The sequence below is a fragment of the Pristis pectinata genome, chromosome 28, assembly GCF_009764475.1.
Source record: "Pristis pectinata isolate sPriPec2 chromosome 28, sPriPec2.1.pri, whole genome shotgun sequence".
NCBI lineage: Eukaryota > Metazoa > Chordata > Chondrichthyes > Rhinopristiformes > Pristidae > Pristis > Pristis pectinata.
In genome coordinates this window covers 8,467,153-8,491,429 of record NC_067432.1, presented here as the reverse complement: position 1 = coordinate 8,491,429, position 24,277 = coordinate 8,467,153, and the positions used below count along the sequence as shown (strand labels likewise).

General features: G+C 40.7%; 1 protein-coding gene across 1 annotated transcript; it reads left to right on the top strand.

Moving 5' to 3' along the window:
• The first annotated feature begins 27 nt into the window (after window positions 1-27).
• fam174b (family with sequence similarity 174 member B) lies at window positions 28-23,325 on the top strand. Its single transcript, XM_052040264.1, has 4 exons — window positions 28-87; window positions 2,159-2,547; window positions 7,473-7,607; window positions 17,127-23,325. The coding sequence occupies exons 1-4, from the start codon at window positions 28-30 to the stop codon at window positions 17,128-17,130; spliced, it is 588 nt and encodes a 195-aa protein (XP_051896224.1). The 3' UTR covers window positions 17,131-23,325.
• The last annotated feature ends 952 nt before the right edge of the window (window positions 23,326-24,277 follow it).

Sequence of the window (24,277 nt, the reverse complement as noted above, 5' to 3'; positions counted from 1 at the left end):
AGGCCTCACTAGCTTCGCCCCTCGCGCATGCGCGACGCGGCCGCAGCGGGGAACCCCGCCCACACACGTCACCGTCCCTCTCCCCCGGTGCGCTCCCTGTCCTGGGACTGATGATTGTCCGGGACTGGTCGGTCTGCAGTGCCCAAGTGTAAAAGGCTTGAAAATTAAAAAAAAATTGGAACCGCTCAGCAGGTTAGGCCGAGAAAGAGAGAGAGAGAAAAATAGTAGTTGGATGAAGACACTCGATAAAAACTAAAAAAAGTTAGAAAACTCTTACAGAGACACGAGAGACTGCAGATGCTGGAAATCTGGAGCGACGAACGCAAAATGCTGGGGGAACTCATCTAGTCCTTATGAAGGGTCTCAGCCCGAAACGTCGACTGTTCATTTCCCTCCATAAATGCTGCCTGAGCTGCTGAGTTCCTCCAGCATTTTGTGTTAGAAAACTATCACAGTCGAGTTTATTGTCATAAACACAAGTACATGTATGCATAGGAGCAATGACAAATTTACTTGCAGCAGCATCACAGGCACATAGCACAACATTTTAAAGAAAAACATAAACTATACATAAATTATACAATTATACGATAAAATGACTTGCATTTTTGCTAACTTTCTCATTGTTGTGACGAAGGCAAACCAGCAGTTAATTTATACATAGCAAGCAAATTTATCAGGTAGTCTTTCTGGATTAAATCCTAGAAAGGACACCCTAACTTGTCTGTGAAGCAGCACCCTCAGATCTTTTACATTCATCAGAAAGGAGAAACTAGAGTTTTAAAGTCTCACTCAAAGAAAGAACCCTCCACTCAAAGATAGAACTGAAGATAGAATACTTAACTGGAGTGCCAGCCTAGATTTTTTTGCTCAAGTATCTGTTATGAGTACAAAAGTACAATCCATTGAACTAACAACAAATAGCAGGACAGGAAAGAAGAAAAGAGAAAGTCTATGATAAGACAGAAGGCAGGAAAAATAACTGAGAGATAATGATGTAAGGCAAAATGGGATGAAAATGGTACATTCAGAAACAAAATTGGAGACTAGGGGGTGAATAAATTTGAAATAAATACTTGCACTTGTACAGCTTTTATCACCTCCAGACACTTCACAGCTCTTCACATTAAACTGAGTGTTTTTGAAGTATGAAACAAACTGCTGCAAGAACTCAGCGAGTCAAACAGCATCTGTGGAGGCAAATGTATGGTCAACATTTCAGACCCTGCATCAGAACTGCAGGTGCAGAGGGAAGCTAGCCAGTACAAAGAGGTAAAGTATAGTTGCTTTTGTATTTCAGGAAAATTTCTGCCAAATTTAGGGCATCAGGGCAACAAATAGCAAGGTGGTAATATCTGGATTTTGCCATGGGATCTTTTACATTAAACAAAAGGGAACAGATGGGATCTTAGTTCATTGAATATAAAGTATTTTACAATATCTTCTAGATGTCATAAACTGGATAAAGGCAGGCTGGCCTGGTTTGTTAATCATCAGGTGATTAGGTGTTTGTTCATCATTGTGATCTGCAGAATTGTTTGAGTTGAGCTTAGAATTGGACCCATCAAAGTGTCAGCACTGTGTATATTCTCACCAAAAAATGAACTTCAGCCTATCCCTTCAAGGAAATCAAAAGTGAAACGCAGAACTTCAGAGGTTCTGAAACATGAGGAGAAGTGTTAGCCAAGTTCTGCTGGTATTCAGGGCCAGTGTCTCATGCATGTAGATGCAGCAGGCAACAAGAGTCCAATGGTATATTGGCCGATGCTGCCATAGGATCTGTGAACAAAAGTAAAGCTACCCTGCTGCAACTACACAGAGCCTTGGTATGCATCATCTCCACAACAATATTTTGTCCCCAATTTATACTTTCATTTTTCATATTTTTAAAAAGGCAATCCATGATTATTATAAAAAAGTCGAGGCGTATTAAAATACAAGATATTTAGATATATCCTAAAATAAATTGAAATAAATGTTTAATTGAACATTTCCCTGTTTGGGGTGGGAAAGCTATTTGATTGACGGTCGAAGATCAGCCAATCACATAATGAAGAATCTGCCTCGGTCGGGCCAGGGTGGAGATATGATTGGCGTGGCGGGTGACCAATGATGGCTGGCTGTAGGTGGGGAACGATGATGATTGACATGCCGGTAGGCCAATGACAGGCGGATAGGGCGAGCCGCTGGAGGTCATGTGGCGCTGGTAACTAAGGGGGACGTTGAGCGGGAGGGATCGGTGCGCCGGTTCCAGGCTTCGGGCTCTGCCATGTGTTGTCGGCTCTTGGTGTTGGTGCTCCTGCTACCGCCGTTGTCATCTTCGGTCGTGCAGCACATCCATAAACCAGTGACCCTCAACAGCACTGGGTCGCCCGACCCCCAGCGCAACGCCACCGCCACGTCCGACACCACCGCCACGTCCGTCGCCACCGTCTTCGGCAGCATAACCTCCCTGCTGCGCCAGATCCCCGCCCTCGAGGGCCTGGTGCTGGCGTCCTGCGCCGGGGCTTTCCTGCTGGTCGTCTGCCTGATGCTCAAAGTGTTCAGGTAACTGGCGAGGGAGGGGGTGGGGTCATGGAGTGTAGGGGGGGATTCACAGGTAGGGAGGGGGGGTAATCCAGGGGTGGGGATCCACCGGTGGGGGGGGTAATCCAGGGGTGGGGATCCACCGGTGCGGTGGGGGGGGGGGGGTAATCCAGGGGTGGGGATCCACCGGTGCGGTGGGGGGGGGGGGGTTATCCAGGGGTGGGGATCCACCGGTGCGGTGGGGGGGGGTAATCCAGGGGTGGGGATCCACCGGTGCGGTGGGGGGGGTAATCCAGGGGTGGGGATCCACCGGTGCGGTGGGGGGGGGTAATCCAGGGGTGGGGATCCACCGGTGCGGTGGGGGGGGGGTAATCCAGGGGTGGGGATCCACCGGTGCGGTGGGGGGGGTAATCCAGGGGTGGGGATCCACCGGTGCGGTGGGGGGGTAATCCAGGGGTGGGGATCCACCGGTGCGGTGGGGGGGGTAATCCAGGGGTGGGGATCCACCGGTGCGGTGGGGGGGGTAATCCAGGGGTGGGGATCCACCGGTGCGGTGAGGGGGGGGGTAATCCAGGGGTGGGGATCCACAGGTGCGGTGGGGGGGGTAATCCAGGGGTGGGGATCCACCGGTGCGGTGGGGGGGGGGGTAATCCAGGGGTGGGGATCCACCGGTGCGGTGGGGGGGGGGTAATCCAGGGGTGGGGATCCACCGGTGCGGTGGGGGGGGGTAATCCAGGGGTGGGGATCCACCGGTGCGGTGGGGGGGGGTAATCCAGGGGGGGGGATCCACCGGTGCGGTGGGGGGGGGTAATCCAGGGGTGGGGATCCACCGGTGCGGTGGGGGGGGGTAATCCAGGGGTGGGGATCCACCGGTGCGGTGGGGGGGGGTAATCCAGGGGTGGGGATCCACCGGTGCGGTGGGGGGGGGTAATCCAGGGGTGGGGATCCACCGGTGCGGTGGGGGGGGGGGTAATCCAGGGGTGGGGATCCACCGGTGCGGTGGGGGGGGGGGGTAATCCAGGGGTGGGGATCCACCGGTGCGGTGGGGGGGGGTAATCCAGGGGTGGGGATCCACCGGTGAGGGGGGGGTAATCCAGGGGTGGGGATCCACCGGTGCGGTGAGGGGGGGGTAATCCAGGGGTGGGGATCCACCGGTGCGGTGAGGGGGGGGGTAATCCAGGGGTGGGGATCCACAGGTGCGGTGGGGGGGGTAATCTAGGGGTGGGGATCCACAGGTGTGGAGGGGTAATCCAGGGATGGGGGGAGTCTGATGCGAGTCGGGGAATCCAGAGGTAGGATCATGGGGGGGGGGGATGAGAAGTGGGGAGTTGCTGTGGTGAAGACCCAAGTATCTTCAACAAATGAGACTGGATGTGCACATGCAATTTAGTCATGTTAAAATCCCATCTTCTGTTAATTTTCACAATAAAACCTGGGGGAATGATGATCGAAATGAACAAATCAAGTGCAAAGTTTTCTTTATCTCTGTCCTAAATGGCTGGCTGACTGTGTATGCTAATGATTTTTGCCATATGTTGGGCCCCTTCCAGATCCCAGGAATTGCTTTTCCATTGCAAACTTGCTCCTGAACAAGTTTGGTGAGAGGTTTTACGGAATGTCTTAGAGGTGGAAAGGATACAGGAGGGAAATCTAGAGCCTGGTGCCTTGACACCTGAAAACATGCTTGCTAATGTACGTCATATAAGTCAGTGTTAATAACTCTTATTTATGAAGTTCTGAATGATAAGGAAGCCAGTATTACTGTAAAGCAAGTTATGAAACAGAGAATTTAAAAACTGAGATGTTGATAAAGCAGGTGCTGGGGTAAGTTAGTAATTTTATGTCTGGGTAAATGGGATCACAATACAACTTTTATTGAAAAGATGTTAATTAGAGTGACAAGTTTCCAGTAAACATTTAGACAAAGAAGTTTGTCATTTTAGCCATGACAGACTTGTGAATAATGTTTACAATACAATAAAGACATGATTTGATACACTACAATAAAGACATGATTTGATGTGTCATCCATTCCGAAGGATCAGATTCTATGTCTGAGAATGGCAGCAATAAGTTGTATATTGAAAGATTTAGTCAAGGTTGCTATTAGTCATAACTGTTTTCCTGGTCATGGATTACTTTTAGCTGGGTGTTGTGGTGTTGGTGCATTTACGTTACTAGATCAGTGACCCAGAGGCTTGGACAGAAGGTCCAGAAACACTAGTTCAAATCCCACCATAATGGCAGCTAGGAATGCCACCAAATGTCAGTCTGACAGTATCATCCAGATCTCCAAAAATGAATATTTATATTTTTTAAAAAAATAGGTTGTGTTCATGTCTGAATTGGCATGAGCAGCAGAGATTTTATCAATTTAGGGACACTTCCCTAGTCCAATCAAAGTGCAGTTTCACCACTTTGCTCTTCTCGACTTATCCCCAAGTATCTGTTCTGATTGTGCACCAGCAACCTACTGCTGCACACCTCTTAATATTCCCATGTCATTGCCACCTTTGTTTTCAAACTGGGCACCCACATATGCCTATTAATCATTGTTGAAAGTGAGACTTATTGTACATCAGGTCAACTCATTTTCTGAATACTTGATCATTGGAATTCCACACTTCTTAACTTTTCTCCTTCTCCCTAATCGTATAAGCTTTTGTATCCCTTGTCAGCATTTCTGGTCGAAATGCTTTCTTGACAATTCCTTTTCTCTCATGAATGCTGCTTGACCTGCTGAGTACCTCCAGCAGGTTGCTGCTCCAGATTCCAGCATCTGCAGTCTCTTGTCACTATTTAATTTGTGTTGTCTTTTCTCCATTATGTTATTGGCTTGGATAGTGTTTTCAATATTGGCTATTAAAACTCCTGGGGAAAAAAAAAGAAACTGTTTATGGCTCTGTCAATGCCTGATGCAATTTAAGTGTTTTGATTTGCCATCTTAATGTAGATTTGAACCATCAAGTTCATTATTCTGTGAGTCCCAACATTTGAAGAGAGGAGGAAGCAAATTTGCCTGCTGTGCAGGAGGAAATTTTTTGTCAGTTGGCATGTGGCCAAGCAGTTGACAAAATATTGGTTTATTATTGTCACTTGTACAGTGAAACATTTGTCTTGCATACCGATCATACAGGTCAATTCATTACACAGTGCAGTTACATTGGGTTAGTACAGAGTGCATTAATGTAGTACAAGTAAAAACAATAACAGTACAGAGTAAAGTGTCACAGCTACAGAGGAGATGCAGTGCAATAAGGTGTAAGGTCACTTCAAGGTAGATAGTGAAGTCAGAGCCCATCTCATCGTATAAGGGAACTGTTCAATAGTCTTATCACAGTGGGGTAGAAGCTGTCCTTAAGCCTGGTTGTATGTGTCCTGAAGCTCCTGTATCTTCTACCTGATGGAAGAGGAGAGAAGAGAGAATGACCCAGGTGGGTGGGGTCTTTGATTATGCTGGCCGCTTCACCAAGACAGCGAGAGGTAAAGACAGTCCAAGGAGGGGAGGCTGGTGTCCGTGATGCACTGGGCTGTGTCTACAACTCTCTGCAGTTTCTTGCGGTCCCGGGCAGAGCAGTTGCCATACCAAGCCGTGATGCATCCAGATAGGATGCTTTCTATGGTGCATTGATAAAAGTTGGTGAGAGTCAAACAAAATGTCAGTTTTAAAAAAAAATCAGGTTCCGCCTTGCTTTAGTCAAGGAAGTCAGTGGTACACCTGGGAGACATTTGAGAACTTGTACAGTATTGGCCAATCTTTTATATTCTCAAGTGCCTGTGCAAAGAATTTCCTCACCCTGTCATAAATTTGTTCGTATACCTTGTCTGTCATAACCAGGCTCTGCAACCAAATGGTCCAAGCTTATTTCAAATTTATCTTGGGATGGGTACTGTTAGTGCATTCATGAATAATGTCAGAATGTGGATTTGCAAAGAATGGTTACTTGCATCCCAGAAATTGAGGCAAATGAACACCTGAAGTACAGCCAGGAGAAAATGTGTTTTTTTTATTATTTAGTTCAGTAACTACAAAGTAAATAATTCCTTTTGGTGCTGGGATTTCTGATTGAGATGTGAGACTGAGGAAGGAACACCCATTAATCTTTCCTCATTTCTTTTAAGCCCTGTATTCCTAAACTAATTTTTATTTTGCCCCACTTCCATTCTTCATCCTAATTATAAACAGTGAACAAAAATCATTTGCCTCTCTAGCTTTGTGACGCCTCATCAGAATCTATGGTCACTCGACATTTGAAAATATTAGTTCAGTGTGAATTCAAGATGATTTTGGTGTAGAACTTGTTGTCACAAGTACCAAAATTAATACACTTCAGGGGCTCAAGGAAATTTCTTTCATAATCTTACAAAAGTAACAGATTCCTAGCATCAGTTAATTCCTTTTGCAGGTTGCATCCATTACCTAATATTTATTAGTAAAAACAGGTGGGTAACCTGCTTTTCCAATGATGATGCAACAATATGATATTGTGGAGAAAGCCCTGGGACATTTGTGACAACAATGATTTGGTGGAATTTCTGCATAATTTTGTAATTTGTATCTTTATCCTCGATGTGCCCTGTTCTCCATTTGTTAGAGGTAAATGATGCATTTTTTTTCTGCTTATTCTGTAAGGAATAGGCCAAGTGACTTTTAATTTTCTTCTGGGTTTTCTTGTACCATCTTGCACTTCAATGTCTTTATCAACAAGAGAATTGGGAACAAGCTGCAATTTAAATTTTGCTACAGTTAGGATAATGAACCTTTTGAATCTCTGACAGTCAGTCTGAGAGAGGATGTGTGTGTGCTTGGTATGGCCTCCCATCATCATGTGTTGTTCCTCTGTGAACAGTAGCTTTCATGCTAAGTTTCATAAGTTTTTCTGGTAGGTGGAACAAGCACATCTTTAGCTGCAGCTTTATGAATAAACCATTGCCCTTGTACTCAGGTCTAGAAGAAGACTTAGGAAAACAAGGAAGTATGACATTATTACAACACCAGCAGAAAAAGTGGAAATGACACCTCTTAATGAAGATGATGATGATGATGAAGATGCAACAGTGTTTGATGTGAAATACAGCAGGTATGACATTCAATTTTCCAGGCATCCCCCAAATTTGCAAAGTTAATATTCTGTGATAACTTTAATATTCAAGATCGTTTTTACTTGATGAATATTTTGTGGACTGTTGGTTAATTCTGAGCACCACATTTTAAAGGTTTTAAAGAGGATGTAGTGGTGATTTACTGAGATAATTTCAGAGATGAGGCCCTTCAGTTGCATGGATAGACTGCAAAAGCAGGGGTTATGTTCCTGGTATAAAGAAAGGGGATCTGATAGAAGTACTTAAAATCATGGAAGCTTATAGATAGAAATTATTTCCATGGCAGATGGGTTAAGAACAAGAGGATGTAGAATGAAAGCTGTTGGCAAAAGACTCAAAAGTGATGAAAGGATAAACCATTTCACCCAGTGAATAGTTCAGGTCTGGCATTCACAGCAAAGGGTGTTAGTGAAGGTAAATTTGAAAGAGAGCAAGTTAATTATCTGAAAAGCTAGAATTTCCTGTTCTTCGGGGGGCACGAAGAGGCACGATGAATACTATGGGCCAAATAGATGCCTCCTGTACAATAATCATTCTTGCATCACTAGAAACCACTCTTTCACCACTTTGATTAATCACACAATTGGCTCTAACAACGGCATGGTCGTATTGCTGAGGACGGCATGGTCGTGTTCCAAAAGCAGCTACGTTTCTAACTGTCCCTGTGCAGCTACAACACTGATTATAGAACAGTACAGCACAGGAATAGGCCCTTCGGCCCACTGTCGGCACTGCACTGCACTAGATAGCCCTCCATTTTTCTATCATTCACGTGGCTATGTGGGAGGGAAGGGTTAGATCGATCTTAGAGCAGGACAAAATGTCGGCACAACATCGTGGGCCAAAGGGCCTGTACTGTGCTGTAATGTTCTATATTCTATGTCGAATCAAACTAAATCTCTTCTGTCAGTACATGATCCATATCCCTCCATTCCCTCTAACAGATATCTGACAAAATGAAAAATCTCCAGGTGTGGTTTACTCTCAAAAAGCTAAATTAATTAAATTCAGCCTATTACTGCCTTGGCAACTTATATAATCAATTTGGTACTCCTAAAAGATACCATCTCACAAAATACCTGCTCTTTGATTCTTTGTTGGGATTGTGTCTGCACTGCTACACTAGACCTCAATACAGTCTTATCAAAACAAAACCTAAGTGAGAGGCGATGTGACAATGACTGCCCTTGACATCAAGGCAACGTCAAGCGGGATATCAAGGAACCTGATTAAAATTGTTACCGATAAGCTAGACCTTCAAACGTGAGATATAGGAATGCTGAATAATAATTGCACAGTGTTTTGTTCTATGTGCAACTCCTGAAATAACAAATAACTGAAATCCATGCCTGCATGCAACAAGACCTGGGAAATTGAAGCTTCAATAACTAACAAGAATGTATATACAAGCTGATAGCCATCTCCAACAAGAAAATCTGAACACCTTCCAAGAGCAGATTAACTGGTTTGCAAAGTTTCAATGTTGACATCCTATGCATTATTTGAGAGTGGCTAATCAGAGCTTGGGTATTCCATGGTGAGTAACTTGCCTACTAAATCTTCAGAAACCTTTTCACTGTCTCCAAGGTGCAAATCAAATGTCATGGAACACTCACGGGTGACTAGGTGGCTCTAAAAGCACTTGATGTATTGAATTGGTATATTGTCACTTGTCTTGTGTACTCTTCATACAGAGCAATTCATTACACAGTGCATTGAGGTAATACAAGGTAAAACAATACAGAATGCAGAGTAAAGTGTCACAGCTGCAGAGAGAGTGCAGTGCAGGGAGACAATAAGGTGCAAGGTCATAACAAGGTACAACGTGAGGTCAGGACTCCATCTTATCATACTAGGGAAGTTTTTAATAGTCTTATGACAGTGGGATAGAAGCTGTCCTTGAGCCTGGTCGTATGTGCTTTCCAGCTTTTGTATCTTCTGCCTGATGGGAGAGGGAAGAAGAGAGAATGTCCCAGGTGGGTGGGGTCTTTGATTATGCTAGCTGCTTTACTGAAGCAGTGAGAGGTATAGACAGAGTCCGTAGAGGGGAGGCTGGTTTCCGTGATGTGCTGAGCTGTGTCCACAACTCTGCAGTTTCTTGCAGACCCAGGCAAAGCAGTTACTATACCAAGCCGTGATGCATCCAGATAGGATGCTTTCTGTGGTGCATCGATAGAAGTTGTTGAGTGTCAAGGGGGACATGCCAAATTTCTTTAGCCTCCTGAGGGAGTAGAGGTGCTGGTGAGCTTTTTTGGCAGTGGCGTCTACGTGGTTGGACCAGGACAGGCTATTGGTGATGTTCACTCCTAGGAACTTGAAGTTCTCAACCCTCGACCTCCGCACCGTTGATGTAGATGAGTGCATGTATGATGCCATCCAAGATGAAGCAGCTTATCTGATTGATTGCATTCTATCCACTGGGTAAGCTGTGCTGCAGTGACTACATCTTGGAAAACGTACTGCAGCATTTTGTTAAGGCTTCTTCAGCATCTTCATTATCTCTGACCTCCCTTGTCTAGAAGGGCAAAGGTAACAGACACATGGGAGCAGGACCACTCAAGTCCCCCTCCAAGTTGCAATCCACCTTGACCGGGTAGTACATTGCAACTCTGCATCCTTGGATATTAGACTAATCTCCTAATAACACATTCTGTGGAAATTCAAGATGGCTCATCACCTTTAAGGCAAGTAGTGATAGGAATAAGTGCTGGCCCTGCCAGTGATACTTGCAGCCCATGAATAATTACTTCAAAAATGTGAGAGTAATTTTAATGCACAGGTCATTAAGAAAATTCCCAGCTTCCTAGAGAATAAATATCACATTTTGGAATAGCATGTCTCATAATCCACCACCCCAATAAGAAATGCAGTACTCTAGTTAAAGTGTACCATTTCTGTTTTAACATAATCACAAGACTGATTTGGCAACTTGGATCAGAAAAATAATTAGGCACTTAAGACTGCTTAGTTTTATGAATTGGCCAGGCATATCATGCACTTATTTAATGCCAATTTTCATTGTTTTCCCTTTCTACAAAATAGAACCAAAAACATTTGTCCTGACCTTGCCCATTTTAAGGTTAAGTCCACAGACTTGTAAATACAAACTATTTTGAAAGTAATCATGTGTGAGAATTCTATACTTGGTTAGTTGTAATGAGTATAATACCATCTCTCACTTCACAGCTGAGCTCACGAGAGAAGCAGCCTAAATTTGACTACATAAGAAAATGTCCTGTTTATATATAGGCCACCAAAGAAACCTGTAGATGGTTTTGACAAATCTAAAAGGAATTTGGATAGATTTTTAGTGAAAGAGATAAGCTCAGAAAGAGTATATTGTGACACTTTTTAATTTGAGGATTGACCTGATAAATTACAACTGGTTTGTATAGTCCTGTACATTCAAATCTAATTAACTTTCATGGTTCCTTTGTATCAACTGTAAAATATAGTCCATATAGTGGCATGATGGTTCTGTAATCTTGTCATTCTGAGCAGTACTTATTCAAATCTTAAACAATACATGGAAACTGAATAGCCTTTCTGTTCTCAAAGTTAAGGGATAAACAATTGCCTAAAGAGGCACATTTGAGGCATACTAAATAAAATAACTTGCCTGATTTATTCCTACAGTAAATGCTTTCTTAAAGACTTGCAAACATCAATGATAAAACATCAATTCTAGTGTAATGTGATACCATCTGAATTGGATCTAAATGGTTTGTGGTAGGCCTGCCTTTTGGACTTCTGCAGCTAAAGGCTTCAATATGCAAATAAAACAATACCTGAATTCTATTTGATAAGTTAATGATTAATGACCGCTCAGAAACCAGCTACTGTAAATTTACTGAATGATTCTGACTTATGGTATTGTCCTCTTGCATGATTTAAATGTAAATCAATAAACTTATTGCATCTTATTTGAAAATATTCTACTGTAGCATATTTAACACATTTGGGTTATTAAAAATTCCAGTCTGTAGAAGAGGTTCAACATAAAATTCTGAAATACAACACATTTATTCCCAGCAATTATTCACGTAGACAGTTGGAGGCCAGACTTGATAACCTGAAAATTTCAGAACCAAATGTCTTTAATAGTAAATAACTTGATTCCAAATTCCAGCAAAAGCTTACTGAATAATTCATGGAAAGTACATGTTGGGTTTTTGACAGATAAGTTAAGAAATAATATAACAGTGAACCACCATGTTCGTAGAAAAAAAATGAAGCAAAGTGCAAAACAAAATGTACACTTGGATACCAACTCTCTAGAACTAACAAAATTGGTGTGAATGTGATCGACGGCACCTTCTGCTCTGTTTGACACTTTGCATAACGTAATCTGGGAGGGTTTTCAATATAGTGGACACTTGGAACTGAACTGGAACATGTTCAAACTTACTCCTACTTCAGCCTCTTTACTGAATTAGAGTTCTGGGAATTTTCCTTCATAGTTGAAATCACATGAGGAATTAGGTTTTGTATTAATTGAGTCATTCCCTCACTGCAAGTAATTCCCCTTCTTGCTTACATACCCATCCATTTAAAAACTGAGAAAAGACTTGCTTCTGCAATTTGACCATTATTGTTCAGCTGGTTGTCATGATTTTTCTCTTTTTTTTCCCTGACCCTCTTACTCTCAGTTTGAGCAAACGTACCATGGGTGTGACCAAGTTTATTAATCAGCATGATGACAGCAAAAGTTGTTCAAAGAACTGATCTGTATTATATGGAGGAAGTTCACAAATAATCCAAAAAGAAGTGTGCACAGGAAATATTTAACAATGAGAGGTTCAAATTTCCTGTAAGCATTCAACTGTCAGTGTTGAACTATGAAGAATAACCACTGTTTCCTGATTTATTTAAGCTGTAAAATAGTGAGAATTGAAGTGCAAACTGCTGAGAACGCTGCATATGGCAAAGGCTGGGGTCCCAGAAAATACTGAAACTTGCACCCCATGCTAGTTTTGTCTCAAACCTAGCTGACAATTGCCCTGTTATTTCTGTTCACCAAAAGCAGGACAGATATGTTCTAATTATCTCATTATCACTCAACCTAATTGAGACTCTACTCTCAATCATCATCAGAACAACATAATTCTTCATATCCTACTTTCTAATAACCTTCTCATTGCTGCCTAGTTTTGGTTTCTCCTAGTTTTAGTTTTGGACCACTAGACTTCTTGAGATCAGAGGGCAGCTGAGTAAACTCTCATGATATTAAGGCAGTATTTAAATGGGTGTGGCATCAACAAGCCTTGATAAACTGTGGGCATCGGGGATTGGAATCGTACCTTGCATGAAAGAAGGTGGTTGTGTTTGTTGGAAATTAGTCATCTCGGCCCTAGGAACTCCTTAGGGCAGTGCCCTAGGCCCAGTCATTTTTAGCTCCTTTGGTGTTCTACCATCATTAGGTCAGATATAGGACAGAAATTGCACAGTTCAATCCCATTCACAGCTCCTCTGGAAACGAAGCAGTCTATGACTGCTTGAAGCAATGTCGAGAAAACACTTGGGCATGAGCTGATAAGTGACATGACATTTGAAGTATGTGCTAGGCAGTGCCCTTCATTCAACATGAGAGTCTAGCCACCAACCTTTGGCATTACCGTCACCAAGCTTCCCCTCACATTCAATAGGCTGAGGTTATCATTAGCAGAAAGTTGACGTATATCATCAGCCACATAAATACTGTAGCCATAAGAGTGCATTGGAAGTTGGGTATCCTGCAGAGAATGATTCACCTCCTGACACTCCAGAGTTTTTCTACAATCTACAAGGCACAAGTCAGAAAAGCAATGGCACTCTCTCTACCTGCTGGTGCGAGAGCAATTCCAACAGTACTCGAGGCTTGACACCAACTAGGACGTGGCAACAAAGCAGCCCACATGATTAGTAATTCATTCCCTCCACTGCTGGCCCATCGTGATTGCAGTGTATACCATCTACAAAATGCACTGCATATACTCACCTAGCTACACCTAGCACTTCCCAAAACTACAACCTTTCTTCTACATAGTGGAACAAGGGCATCAGGTGCATAGGGGAACCTGCAGGTGGTGGTGTTCCCAAGTCGCACACCATACTTGAAAAAATATTGCTTCTCCTTTATTGTCCTTGAGACAAAGTCCTCGAACTTCCTATCCAGCAGCATTATTTGGAGTACCTTCACCAGGAGGACTGCAGCAGGTCAAGAAGGTAGTAGGTCCACCACTACCTTCACCAGGACTGTCAGGGGTGGGGAGTTAATGCGGGCATTGTCAGTTATGTCACATCCTTTAAAGTAGTTCCCAACAGAACCTGCTCCACATCACTTGATACCCTTTCCTAGTAAATAGGAGGAAGCAAATACTCTTTCTTGTAACGAGTCCTTTCTAGTTCCAGCAAGAATATTGGAAAGGGTTTAAGCTATTAAGTGGTGGACTGTGTGTAACCATCAAAGTAAGAACTTTCATAGCATCCTGGATCAGAGTTGTAACTATAGTATCTAATAGGTGTCAGGAATAAGTTGCAGATTCTACTTTCACCAACCGGGTGGGTATGATTTTGGTAAATGTCCATCAATTATCCTTCAGTCATTTGGTTTTCATGCTACTTTTGATTCAGTTGCAGTCTATGTGTGTTCAGTTTTGGGATGCTTCAGAAATTTGGCATTGCCCAGTTCTCTACCAGCGTGTTCCCTTTATGTGCAAATTAAAGCGGAAAGCATGGTATTTGCAAGGGGGAATTTATGGTCTTTTCTTCGCTGCACTCACCTGCCATCAAATCTCATTGCTAGCAATATATTTCACACACAATATATAACCTCCAATGTTCAGATGAAAGTGAGGTAGGACATGAAAAAAGGCATCACAAAAAAAAACAGTGGTTAGAGTTTTAAGATAGCAAGAGAGAAATTAGTACTGTACTATGTCATGTTATGGACCACTGGAGTTGGCTGATCTGAAAAGGAGGCTGAAACAAGGACCCAAGGTTATTTCTTGAAGCTTGAGGAATTTTCTTAATGTAGGCTTGAATATTTGAATTTAGTCAGAGTGGAGTTCCTTCAAATTAGTAATTCCATTACAGCAATGATCATCCATGCAAAGCAAGGGTACGGGCAGAGAGGCACTGTAGTCTGGTTGTTTGTGATGGAGGGGAAGAGGGTCAGAAGGGTTTACAAACAATTCATGAAGAAGGCAATGAAGGAAAATGGCATTATTGTAGTTCAAACTCAAAATGTAGGACTGAAATGTAAACATGAAATCCCAGGACTTTGTATAGATGCATCCAAGGCTGCTGAAAAATCAAGGGAGGAATTTAAAGGAACATTGGAATAAATCTTCCAGAATTATTTTTAATAAAGTCTACTACACGGGTCGGGATTGGACCAAATCAACTGGCCCAAGAAATGGCAGATCACTACTTTTCAACTATTTAAAGTTTTTTCAACATTGATTGAAGACCAGATAAATGATGGATAGAAATATGATCATAAGAGGTAGCCAAACTAGGTTTCTGGATTGGTCTTAAATAATTATTGGTTTTCTTTGTGGATGTCTTGAGAGTAGGGTGCTGAATACAGTGTGCTAGATCTTTGATATGCTTTCTCTGAGAAGGCTAGTATTGAAAATAAAACAGGAAATATTTTGCAATCAATATACAGTCTTGCATACATTACCACAGGCTCAAATATTTCCAAGCTCTCCTGGCTAGTTTTCCATCTTCCATCCTCTGTAATCTTGAGTTTATTGCAACATTTTGATGCCCATAATCTGACTTCCACCATTCCATTTTCCCATCCCCCTACCTCTCACCTTCGTCATCATTGACCTGCATGGGTCTTGGTATGCCTCAAATTTAAAGTTCTCATCCTAGAGTTTGGATATCTTTGAGTTTGCTGCTGGCTATCTGTGCAACCACCCTTAGCGATAATATCGTTTCATGACTTATGCACGCTACCAATACTGATCCATTTTGCATCTCCAGTTACTTTGTTCTCACCATTAGTTGCTAGGTCGTTAGTTGTCATCATAAGAAATACACACCGAACCCCTGCAATGCACCACCTCCATCTGTACCCCCACGTCCTGCTCCTAAATCCTTTGAGATTCTCCTTGAAGCCTACCTCATTGTCCTAGTATTTGGTCACTTGCTTAATGTATCCTCATATGGTTCAGTGTCAGATTTTGTCTCGTCATGCTCTTGTAAGACACTTAGAGGTTTTACTGCAGTGTACTTTATAAATATGAGGTTGGTAGTTCAGTAATAGTCGTAAGACAGGAAAATAATGTTACCACTAGGATCTGTGGGGATCTTTTAGTTTAGTATATGTTCAAATGCTTTGAAACTAGTAGCACACACAGTTTGCATATTTACAGCTGATGCAAATCTGGTGGACTCGAACAGAATGAGATAAGCTACCAAAGAATCTGAATATGTTATCTAGAAATTGAGCAGAAAGATGGCAGCTTAGATTCAATGTGATAAAATGTTTGAGGCTTTTACAGCAAAGCCCAGTGGCAGTGAGTAAATTAATTGAATGTTTATATGTACCAACAGGTGATAAAATAGAGCCAAAATACTGAAATAATCTCGCTGCATGGTAAATTATTAGCACAGCCGTATCTGAAATTATTTATGTAGTTCTGGTCAGCTCAGAACAAAAATGTTATTGGAGCTATTAAAAGAGTAAAGAAAAGAATAAACAAAGTTCTTGAGGAGGGTGGAGGGTTGAGATGACATTTGTAAAGTGGATGGGTTTTTGCAGGGAAAGGGCAAGTGGTTTAAAATGATTACTGTTTTAGGATTCCAAAGGGACCGAATAACAAACCATGACGAGCCATTTCACCTGGTCCAGGAGAATAGAACCAGAATGGATTGTCTATGCTCAAGGTGTGGGTACATTGAAAATTGACCCAGCAAACAAAATTTCTGTGAGCGAACTTGAGTGATTTGTGAAGATCTATGGAATTGAGTTTCAGGGAAAGGGTGGAAGGTGATGTCATTGATTTAAGTGCAAATTTATTTCTGAGGATCATAATTTGCATTTGAATACTGATGTAATTCTAATTGTGACAATATGGTAAGTGGAGCATGCTTGGAAGGAAAAGTTAACCATTTGTATCTCGAGACACTAGCAGGCTGCATGAAATTGTATTTGCAATTAATCAGAATTTAAGTTGCCTAGAAAATTTGGACTTTTATTTTGATCAAATCTGGCCACTTTACCAGATTACCATTCCATCATTCAAGTTGCTGTCCAATATCTAGTTACAAGTTTTAATTACATGCCAAGCCAAAATAACAATCCAGCTTAAATATTACATGGTTCTTCTTTTTTTGAATAGGATGTGGCCAAATATTCAAAATCCAGATAATACTAGTTACAGTTTCTCAGGATATAAAATAATCAGTTTGAAGCAGCACCAAAGGAAGAAACAAGCAGTTTAAAGTTCCTGAAATAGAATGAAATTTGTTTCTCTTTTGACTTTTCTTCCTTTTCTCCTCAGGTGAAGATTTGTGTAAAATGACTGCTATACGGATGGCCAATCGCACTGTGCCAACCACCAGCCACAATAATCTTCTGGAAGAAAACTGGGATTCCCATGTCATCTGTGTGTTAATGTTTCCTTCAGTTTCTTGTGTATAAAGAACAGAAGTGTATAGGAAAATATTAAATTATCATCATCCAGTTTATCACCAGCACAATATTTACATGTTTCCCATGGACTTTGTAGAAAGGGTTTTTTTTCCAAACTCAAGAATTTCTGGTGTATATTTTGAAATGCATAGTATTGCATCTTATGGTAGTGATTTTGTATTTGTTGTTTGTTGGAAATAGTTTATCTGCACTACAATATTGAGGTGAAGTGGAATGTAGAGTAACACAAATGAATTTTTTGGATAAAGTTTAGAATGTATTCTTTAGTTTCAAAACAATATATATTACCATTAGGTTGTGATAGCTTTCAAAAACAGTAGAAATTTATTCTCAGTCACTTGAGCTGAGCGTACATACAATATAGAGTAGCAGCTGTGCTTTCAAAATTCAGTTCTATTAACTTAGTGAAACTCCATTTTGAAAGTGGAATGCAATGCACAGCCACTCTTATGTGTTTAGCACAAGTGAGACAGGATGAATTTCAATTCTGTAGTTGGACATAAATGTGAAGCATCACCATATCTGCAAGTTAACATTGTTCCTTCAGTAAGAGATCATGACTAGTCCCAGATATATTTGTGCTTATCTGTGTATATGTGCTTTTGGGATTGTGAGCAAATCAACTGATTAGCAATAGGAATCGGTATGCATTCTGCATTGTTGATATGGATCAACGTAAGCACCGAGCTGGAACTGGCATGATCTATAACTTGTTGGGCAAATACATTAACTTGCTTTAGCTTTTATTGGATAGGTGCACAATGAATTAGAGCTACATAAGTTGCTTACCAAAGGCATTTACTGAAATATGAATCCAGGTATTGAATTATAGTGCAATTGATACGAACTATAACCAAACTAGGTTCAGTGTACAGAAGGAGGTCCTGGTACAATTTAAGACTGACTGTAAGAGCTGAAACAATACTGCAGGCACTTCAAGTTGAGTTGGTTTGCTCTAATCATAAGAACTTCAAATTCAAACAGTACATTGGCAGACTCCTTTCTTTAAAACAAACTACAATGCCCGGATATGAACTTAGTTTAGGGTGGGGCTACCTTACTGTCCTTCAGAGGAAATCGTGCATTGTTATTACTGGTTTATATAGTAAGTTTATACCATTAGACAACAGGAAAAACAGCATTATGTCTTTAGTGGGTTCCAATACCTTTTCGTTTTGTTGTGGTTTAGTTCAACATGCCTCATTCAAATATTGCTCTAGTCATAATGATCTTTGCAAGCTGAACCTATGATTAAATTTCTCAGAACAATCACTAAAATGTGGAGGAAGGGTAGGAAATTTTCTGCCATGCAACAACATTTATCATCACAGTTTGTATAGCTCCTAAAGAGAACACTGCATTGTTGAGAATGTCCTGTTATAATTCAAGGTTGTTAGCTCAATGGAATCCCCTAGTGGTAGACTGCAAATATCTAGTATACTGTGAAAAGAGAGGTAATATAACTGAAGGTAATTTTATCTGGATATTTTTAAAGAAAAAGAACCTCTTGCACACATTGTCTGTAGAAATTTGAATCGTTCTCAACTTGTTTTTGCCTCAGTGAAGTCAAAAGAAGAGGTTGGCACAAAACAAAATGCTTGAGCACCAATTTTGCATAAAGGAGAATTTCATACTTTTCACTACCTGTTTTAGTCTGATGACCTAATACTAAAAAGAATGACTGAGAAAGGTAGATGAATCCTGCTGGAATGACAGGCTGATAAAATCAGCTGACATACCATTTCTACAGAAGCAGGAGCACACCCTCACTGCTGCTTCCACGGGCACAAACCTAAACTCTATTCTTTCAGGATATTACAGACTGAGAGCTCTTCCCTGAACTAATTAACCTATCACATCAGTTAAATTGTTACTCTGTCAGTGCCTTAAATTGTAGCTAGCTATTTTTCTTTACACCTCCATAGATAAAATGCAGCATTGCTAAGTCAGCACTGGTAAAGAATGCCAACCCTCAGATATGTAGATTATGCCACCGTGCTTAATGTTCCCTAAAGTGCAGCCAAAGATGGGAGGATGAGATCTGCAGTTAATCTACTTTCACCACAATTCAAGTGGGCATATTTTAACAATTTTACATTGTCTGCCAGACCTGCAGTCCTAGTTATAGCACTCATTATGGTCTGTGCTGCATCCACTAAGCATGGTTTCAGCAAACTTCCCTTTTCTGATTGCTGTCTATTATCCGTGTCTGAATGTTGATTGAGAACAGGATGGAAACTCTGGCTCACTGTTTGGAAGAGGTACTAAAGGGTGGGGACAGGATTAGACTCTGCCATGACGTCCGAACAAATGAACCTTTTGCTATTCTTTGTCAAGGAAAGTCATGTAATCCTTCACAATCTTGGATGTTCCTTTCTAGCCATTGAGCTACTTTTAGAAGTGTAGCCACTGATGTGGTGTCATCTGGGATTAGATTTTTAAAAAATGTGGCCACTTGGGAGAAATGGGAAACTTTATTCTTACAACCATATCCCTAAATGAGTCAACACTTTTTGCAGAGAGGTACCGTTTAAGCAAAGAAAGTGGAATCTCTTTAAATTGAACAATGTGAGGACTGGATTATGGGGAGCAGGTGGGAAGGGATATTTGATTTAATCTGTCTCATAGGAGTGGACAGAAAAATAGCCAACAATCTGGACTCTCTAATGGTTACTCCTGACTCCAAAATTGTGGGCGATCAGATGCCGATACACATCTATCGGAACTTACCAATCATTATACATGACCAGGTTACATCTCCTGGTTCAGGTGCCATTTTGTACTGAATATTGACAATCAGCATCTCTTTGATTATTGACATTTTAGTCAATGGGCTTTTATATCCTTTGTACAATCAATCTTTCAGGAGAACTTGGAAATGAACAGAAATTGTATGTATTTGAAATATCTAAAATTAGTTGTTAATCATATCAACTTATTGAATAATGAAATAACCTTGTGTTATGCAAGTTTTATGTTTACATTTTGTACAAATAAGGAATATTTTGTCTAGATTTTACGCAACATACATTTTTCTTTTGGAAAATTGTGATTTTATTATTCAGGGCAGTAAGTTGAAGTTGCTTAGAGAACTGAATGCAGCATTCATAACAATGTTGTTTATTTCCTTCAATATGCCTGAAGTCAAAGTGAAATGAGCCTGTTGTTGATTAATGAGGCCAATCCATCTTGGATCATTTGTAACACACAAGGACCTTTGGAAATTATTCATTTCTATTTCAGTTTCAAGGGTGTAAGGATCTAGTTTATAGGGACACAATTTTAAGAGTTAGTTGCATTTTGGGAAGTTAAGAGAATTTTGTTTTCTCCTTTTTGTAAGAGTTGTTGGACAAGATAGTAGTAACAGACTTTGAAGCTGACAATATAACAACTCAGAAGTGAAATTTTTAAAAGTTGTTTTGAGAAAGCACCTAGATGAAACAGCCCTTTGTCAACTACCCCATGGAATCTTGCACGTCTCAATGATATTACCTTTTATTCTTATATATTCTAATGACCAATTTTATTCAACCTCCCTATGGGATATCCCACTCATCTTGGCAATCAATCCAGTCAATTTATGCACCAGTGCCTCCAAGGCATGTATATCCTTAACATTTTAAAAACCATTGTGGATAATGAGAACAGATTAAAACATTTTAAGCAAGTAACTAAACCAGAAAAAGAAAATTTACAAAACTTAGAATGTCTTATTATTTCAGCTCATGGAATAGACATAAATTAGGCAGTCAAAGCAGCCTTCTGTAGTGAGATAATCCATACACCCTTGCGATCAGTAAAATGAGCTGAAACGAAATAACCTTACCCTGGTGGAAGGTAACCATCTTCAATCACTGAAGGTTTTTGTATTCGGTTCCAGCTCTAATTCTATGCAGGAAATTGCTCAGGAATAATTGGAATGAACTAATCTATTGCGTTCTCAAAATATGTCCTCTTTGTGTGTCCTGTCCATTCCAGGTATGTAAATAGCCACTAGGTGGCACCTATGGAACAGTTGTGTCAAAACACATCCATTCCAGTCAGGGAACAGATTCATCCCCATGGGCTAATTACATCATTGTCACATATAAAACTCACTAAAGACAGCAAGGGAACAGGAGGAACTTATTTAAAGCTGTTTAATATAGTGCTATAAGAAATTTATTAAGGATTTATTTATTGGTAGGGAAGGGTAAACTCTTGAGGAGAATTAGTTTTAGTTTTGAAAATATTAAAAAGCTGCAGATGCTGGAAATCTGAAATAAAAACAGAAACTGTTGGTAAAGCTCAGCAGGTCAGGCAGCGTCTGTGGAAAGGAGAAATTTCAGATCTGGGATCCTTCCGACTGAGAGAGAATGTTAGTGAAGGTGGGAGAGTGCAATGGGTGGAACAAAGGGAATTTTTCTATCAGGGTAAAATGTTGAAGCCATTAAGGGCAGTTAAGCTCCTTTATCATAACTACATTATTTCTCCCTATTAGAGAAATTCCTCAAATGTTGATTGTTTTTCCTTCCAGAGATGCTGCCTGACCTGCTGAGTTTTTCCAGCAGTTTCTGCTTTATTTTCAATCCTGAATTTGGTGAATAGAACACCAGACAACAGCCCTATTTTTCTAACCACAGAAAGCCTTATTTTCAATAAACTGCTCCTGACTTTGACTCAGGCATTAATCCTTCTAGTAACATGCTGTGCTGCCACTTGCTATGTCTTGCGTCAGAAGTAGATGGTGTTGCACAATGAAAACATATCTTGAAGTGCTTGCTCCTCTTCCTCCCGATTTACCAAATTCAACACTCATTGGCATTAAGAGATCAAGGCTCTAAGGGAACTGTTTAACCTTTGGCTCTGTTCCCCACTGCAGTGTCTATTTCATTGAAAACCGCCATCTGTAAGAATGCTAAAATGTCAAGGTAAGACGAGTAGGATATTTTCAGGTGGGAGCTAAATTTAGGGAAACTATTATCCCTTAATTTGAGTAAAGTGAATGTGGGAGTTTAAAACAGAACTATGAATGTAACGGTTAATAAGGACTTCAGAAGAAACTGCTGAGTAGTGAAAATGTTGAGTTTGCTAATTCATGGAGAAGTTGATGCTCATTAGCATGAGGGGAAAAAGGAACAGGAGGATATGTTAATTGTGGTGGATGAGATAGGTTAAAGAGCGATTGAATGTTATATTTCTTGTTTTTAATTTAAGGTAATTATATTATTATTGGATATTGGTTTGTTTTTATCCTCCATGAAAGTAATTGTAAAGAATCTAATCCAAATGCAATTTTATGTGTACATACTACTGAAGTGGAACATGTAGCACCAGTGACAAACTTTAGACAAGTAGTTTGGGGAGAGTCACAGATGCATACTTGTATCTCAGTGAGAATGCCACTCTGAATATATCAACCAGAGCACTCTATATCAATTTCAATTCCTGATCTTAAAATTTAGTGTTCTGTTCTCATTAACATTTCTGTTTGTTCTCAACAACTGCCATGGAAGTGATTTATTTTCCCACTTGTGCTGACCGAACATGCAAAGCTACTGATTCTAGGGATTTTGAAGTATAAATACTTTTGAGGCTTTTCCTCACATCTAATCTGGGGAATTGGGAGGAAAGATCTTGAGCATTATTTTGCACTTAGACTTTGTTTTTACTTTTTGCACAGATGACAGTTTAATAATCAATTTGCTCGGTGTACCCACAATGTATCATACTGTTACAGTGATTTTCATTGTCATGATTATAGAACACTGGTTGTTGAGCTGGACTTTAAATGCAACTAATTTATGATCCATTTGCTATGTGTTACACTGGAGAATTAAGTCAGTAAGTAGGGTCTTGTTTTTCAAGCTGTATTTGTCAGCTTGTTTTATGTAGTTTCTGGAATAATTCACACTGGATAATTTGGGTAGATTTTTAAAATGTCTTACTTGAAAGGAATGTAAAAGATACAGAAAAGAATCTAGAATATTAGCAAATCTGTGATTTGATTATCTTGATTTCTGTTGTAATTACTCTATCTTACTTAATAAATATCTTTACCACAATGACTCTGCATCATTTATTTTAATTTTTGGATATCCAACTTAATTCATTTAGCTATAGGTGTGATGATATTAAGTGTACCATCTGAGAGCTCTAAACTTAAGTCAAGACTAAGTTCTATCTGCAAGTACCCCTCACTATAGGGAGATTATGTGGTATCAACCTACACTTCAAGGACTAGTTTACTTCACTACTTTAGTTTCTACGGAAAGGTCAGTAATCACTATTTCAAGCGGTGGGTCCCTCCTCCCAACTAAGGAGAAGATACTTCCAGCTAACAAAGTAGTTTAAACATTTTATTTTAAGTGAGATGTTTAATTCTAATAAGTAATTCTTAACAACAACTTGTAACTTACACAGGATTTCCAAACACAAGTACAATTCTTTTGGTCGCCTCATTATAGGAAGGATGTGGAGGCGTTGGAGAGGGTGCAGAGGAGATTTACCAGGATGCTGCCTGGATTAGAGCATATGGAATATGAGCAAAGGCTTAAGGTGCTAGGGTTTTATTCACTGGAAAGGAGGAGGATGAGAGGAGACATGATAGAGGTATATAAAATATTGAGAGGAATAGATAGAGTAGACAGCCAGCATCTCCTTCCCAGGGCACCAATGCTCAAGACGAGAGGGCATGGCTTTAAGGTTATGGGTGGGAGGTTCAGGGGAGATGTCAGGGGGAGGTTTTTCACCCAGAGAGTGGTTGGTGCATGGAATGCATTGCCTGGTGTGGTGGTGGAGGCAGATACATTGGACAGGTTCAAGAGTTTGTTGGATAGGCATGTGGAGAAATGTGAGATAGAGGGATATGCGGGAGGAAAGGGTTAGATAGTGTGAGGGTGGTTTGATGGACGGCACAACATGGTGGGCCGAAAGGCCTGTTTTGTGCTGTATGGTTCTATGGTTCTTACAAGCTAAAAAGTCATACCAACAAGTTGCAGACAAAAAAGTCGTCCGTCG